This window comes from Cornus florida, unplaced genomic scaffold, assembly GCF_030987335.1.
Source record: "Cornus florida cultivar Cherokee Brave unplaced genomic scaffold, ASM3098733v1 CherokeeBrave_3.0.0_Hap2_Chr10, whole genome shotgun sequence".
NCBI classification, from domain to species: Eukaryota; Viridiplantae; Streptophyta; class Magnoliopsida; order Cornales; family Cornaceae; genus Cornus; species Cornus florida.
The window spans coordinates 48,895,273-48,900,124 of NW_026775580.1; the positions used below are offsets into that span (position 1 = coordinate 48,895,273).

General features: G+C 37.4%; 1 protein-coding gene across 1 annotated transcript; it reads right to left on the reverse strand.

Moving 5' to 3' along the window:
* Positions 1 to 597: 597 nt before the first annotated feature.
* LOC132279840 (uncharacterized acetyltransferase At3g50280-like) lies at positions 598 to 2,003 on the reverse strand. The gene is made up of 2 exons (XM_059781888.1): positions 1,551 to 2,003; positions 598 to 1,482 (listed from the first exon to the last, which is right to left on the reverse strand). The coding sequence occupies exons 1-2, from the start codon at positions 2,001 to 2,003 to the stop codon at positions 598 to 600; spliced, it is 1,338 nt and encodes a 445-aa protein (XP_059637871.1).
* Positions 2,004 to 4,852: the final 2,849 nt, after the last annotated feature.

Consider the following 4,852-nt stretch of genomic DNA (forward strand, 5'->3'; position numbering starts at 1 on the left):
CATAAAGGAAAAGGGGTGAAGAGAAGATATGAATGAACAAACTTCCTTCGTTTGATAAAGAAGAGATAAAGAGAGAAAAGATAACAGAATGGACGAGTCATCCTTCTCTCTTCACAAATTTTCATACCTTCAAATATGAACGAAAAAGGAGAAGAGAAGAAGCCAAGTAAAACTATTATAGGAGTTTTTTCCTCTCAACAACTCCTTCATTACTCGATCATGAACTAAAGACGTTTGATATTTGGATTCTTCCATATCCCCCATTTTGATGATCAGCCATATAAGATCCTTATATTATTGAGGAGAAAGATGGGACGCGATGTGCTTTCTTCAATCACCCTTGAAAGAAGCTGCTAAAGAAGTTTGATATTTTGTAATTGGCAAAATGCCAAGATGCCCCCAAAAATCAAATGAAGATTAAGGTACACAACAAGCTCTAATTCAATAGTGGATAATGGATATATATTCCTAAAAGAAAAAATTAACTGTTAGATGTTTTAGGCATTGCAATATCATCTAAAGTAAATTTAAGAGATAAAAATCACATTTACAGAGAACAAGCTTAGAAACATTCCAATTCTAGTACATGATATTAGATTAAAGGATAGCCTCCATGAACTCCTTGTCGGATTCAAGAGCACACATTAAATCAGGTGAAAGGCACACCTCCAAATCCATACTCCCACCCCCTTCATATCCTGGATACAATGACACTTTCCCATCAAATTTGTTTGCGTATCCACTACGAAGTGCCACCGCCTTCCCCAATCCGAATTCATTCCCATACATGTCAAACCGCGGTGAGCTTCCCATCAAAATGCTGCATGGATCCAAGAACCGTCCTTGTTGGCATATAAAGGGAGACTGAAGCCATGCCTCACCCCACTCTCTTATTGCATTGTCATTGTGGTTGGTCACAGCTTGATGCAATAGTGAAGCTGCCCACCCAAGATCGTGTTCAAGCAGATCTCCGGCTGTGGTGCTTCCTCTCACCGTCTGCATTGGATTTCCGAAGTACTCCTGAGGCAATGGCGGGCTCAATCTTGATCTATTATTAATGGACATTCTGCAACTGGTTTCCTTGTCAGCTGGTGGACGGCCCCCACGGGTCACGGACCTCCAAAGAAGTGCTGACAATGCCTGCAAGGAGGAGATGTTATTGGAGTTGCATTCTGAATTGGCCTTGGCTTTGATTCTTGCTATGGCCTCTGTTGAGAAGTGGAATATTCTTTCCCTCAGTTGGGGTGCTTCATGTCTCTTGATGAACTGATCATCGTGAGTAAAAGGCAGGCTAATAATTGGACCATGGTCCTCAGGAAACCAACGCTTGTGAATTGGTGGGTGTGAAATGGGAATATTGTCCTGCCCTTGTGCTTTGAAAATCTCCGACCATACCCTAAAGAAATGCCAGAAAGATGTTCCGTCCGCGACAGCATGGTTCATGGAGCATCCTATAAAAATGCCATCAACTAGCTCCGTCACCTGTTAAAAAATAATAAATGAAATTACAGTCTCTCTAATAGGTTAAAATTTTGAAACTCTGAAGTCACCTGAATAGATAACAGAGACATGGTATGACCATCATGATTAATTGCCCGGTCATGGTCAAAGAACGATTGGACAACTAGAGGGACGTCACTAGGCGAAAGGACATCGGACATTGTTAAGTCCACGGCTGCATGGATGAATTTGGCACCGGGGCTGTCATTGCAATCGATAAATACAGAGTAACAAGGTGGATTTTCTTGTTTGAGTGTGGATAGGCGACCGGCAAGTGGATAGAAATGAACAAGAGCAAGAGAGAGGGAAACTTTGAGCCTTTCCAGGAGAGGTTTGATGGGTTCTGCTCGAGACTTGACGAAGAGTAGACCCTTTTGGATGTAATGTAGTGAGAGCATGGCTAACTCCCATTGTGACAAATGAATGGGCTGCTTTGACTCATCTGCTGTGTTTTGTGGTTTGATAAAACACTCTGTGATGTGTTGAACAGTTGGAGCATTCATCCTCAGAATTCTTGATGACATGTAGTTGGTCTCCACTTCTGAGAGTTGATTGTTCTCTTCAACTTCACCCATCTCGTTTTTAAATCTAGATCAGGCCTCGCCAAATAATGTGATCCAACGGTCCAACCAAGTTTGGTGAAGAGTAAGTATGTTGAGTTTTAACTTATGCGGTCAATCTTTTACTATGATGTGTTAGCTGAGAAGAAATAATCTTTTCTTATAATCTTATTTAAGTGACATGGAGGTCAAGTGTTGGTTTGTCATTTATTTATTTATTAAACAAGTTTGTCATTTAAAGATGTGGACTTAACATGGGATAAATGGTCAAGGCAATGCAATTCAGGCCTTTAATAAATTTATTGTACATCTGATCATCTTCCGCGTACGAAAGATCTACAACTAATCAAATATTGATACGTATGAAAATAGAATAATCGCGTTAAAAGTGGGCCAAAATTTTTTTTCTGGTCCAATGGTTTTGTGACTTGAATAGTTGATTTTTAACCTTTTTTTTTGTCTTTTGTTTTTTTGTCTCCATAGATGGAATAGCGGTAAATATTGGGTGCAATTATTAATAGGCATTAGGTCACTTGGTATGGGAAAAAAACAAGAAGAAAAAAAGACATGGTGTCAACTCTTCCTCAAAAAGATTATTTGAGTGTCAGTGCCTCCCTCAATGGTGCTGAATATTCCACCCCTGTTTGCATTAAGGGGCTTAACAAGGATTCAATGTAAGGGACGTAGTATTAAAAGTTTTACTAATATAATATAATAATATTTTAAGTCAAAAGTACTTTATGAGCGATTCGATGCATATAAAAATATATCTAGCCAAAATTTGACTAATTTGTTTACAAAACAATAATTAGCCTATATCTAGTCAAATATAACATAAATATATACAAAAAGAAACCTGAAAGACCAAACAACTACTACAAAAGCTAAGCTCGACGATCTTTTAGAGAAGAAAAATCATCTATAATTGAATCTATACTAAAAGTTTGAGCAATTTCTCTTTCAATCCTAACAATCAAGTAATCTGCAAGAAACTCATCCTCCATTTTATTTCGCATTTGTGTTTTGACAAGTTTCATAGTTGAAAATACCCTTTCTGTAGTTGCCGTGGAAACAGGAAGAGTCAAGACACGACGAATCAACCTATCAATCAAAAAGTAGATTTTTGACTTCTTTGTTTCCACTAATCCTCTACATAGTTCAGAAATTGTTGACATATTTTTCAAATGTGAATGAACAAGCACTTCAACCTCATAATGTTGCAATTGGAATGTCAAAATAATCCTCTCTTGGTCCGCGAAATCTTAAGAATAAAATTCATCTACAGGCGTGTGGTGGGGTGCCGCCGCGAGCACCCCAAAGTTTACAAAGAGATGAACTAAGATGAGTATAGCCAAGTTTTACATTTATAATTTGTCACTACTACCTTTCACTAAAAATATAGTTAGGGTGAGTAGGGATCGTCCCAAGGGATTGGTGGGTCGTATTAGGTTGTGATATCGAGATTAGGGTTAGTAGGTCGAGTGATCAAAAGATTGGTTGGTGATTGAATTATACTAAGATGCAATTTAAACTAAAGAAACAATTAAATGCAATAGAGAGAAAATAAGAGAGAGAGATCTTGGGGTTTAGAGATCATCACTAAGCATAACTTTTCTACACCCTTAATGAATGATTAATGAGTGGGAAAACATGTATTGCAATAATAGCGTGTGTGTGTGGTTGTTTCAACAAACATGGATGACTAATTAAGTATTTATTGTCTAAGCAACATAGTGGATAGCACAATATATCAAACTAAGCCATTAATCCTTTCTTTAAGCTCACAATCCAAGCACATCACAAGGTTAGAGACATATGCTACTTGTTTTCATAAGTATGGAACATCAAATAACATGCACGGATTATCCTCCCATTTAACATCTAACTACAACTACACTTCAATTAAGCTAATGACATGAAATTAAACTAATTAAACTAAGGGAGAGGCACAATCCATCAAGAAATGAGTATGAACCATCAAATAAACCACAAGAGCATTCTATTGAGCACTATGTCTTGACAATCTTTAAATCTATAGCATCAATACACATAAACATGCATCAATAGCATAAAATTTAGAGACAAACACATGAACATCTATTCTAGCATACATAGACATATGGATAGAATGAAATGATCAATTAGAAGCATTAAACCACACAAATCATTGAATAAATAAGATCTATGTATATAAAAATGTCAAAACATATATCACAATACAAATCTCCTCAAAAATACATAAATCAAGATGTAAAAAGCATGCTTAGGGCTAACTCTAGCCCCAAGAAGATGTCTAGCCACTCATGAATGGTGTCCTCCAATCCTCAAGGGCTAACTCCAAGCTTGTGTCTCTAGCCTCCTCTCTTCTTTTTTTCCTCACTAAGAATATGATATGAAAATTGTGTCAAAAGTCTTTTTAAAGTATGCTCTCAAGAATGACTCATATTCCTTATATAGGTAGGTTAAAATGTCACACTCAATAGTCTAGGCTAGCACATCAATATTCCTCCAATGATTGCAACATGAGCCAACCTTTAATGAGCTGGATTTTGTCTTTTTTTTGGGCCTGAGGAAATTCGATCGATCGAACTTGTGCAGAGATCGATCGAACATGGTTGAGATTTATCGAACTTAAGCTGGATCGATCCTCTATGGCGGCGCCTTTTTGGATAAAGACAAATCTGAGATATTTTGGGGAATGAGACAAAAGTGATAGGTAAGGTGGTACAACAGGATAAGATGGAATCTTTTCGATCGATCTGAGAATTGTTGGATCGATCGAACTTTGTGGG

Bases quoted from the DNA above. Each gene is read 5' to 3' on its own strand.
- LOC132279840 (XM_059781888.1), bottom strand. From the start codon at position 2,003: ATGAATGCTCCAACTGTTCAACACATCACAGAGTGTTTTATCAAACCA. The intron at 1,483-1,550 runs GTGACTTCAGAG...ATTTTTTAACAG, and splicing joins TGTCTCTGTTATCTATTCAG to GTGACGGAGCTAGTTGATGG.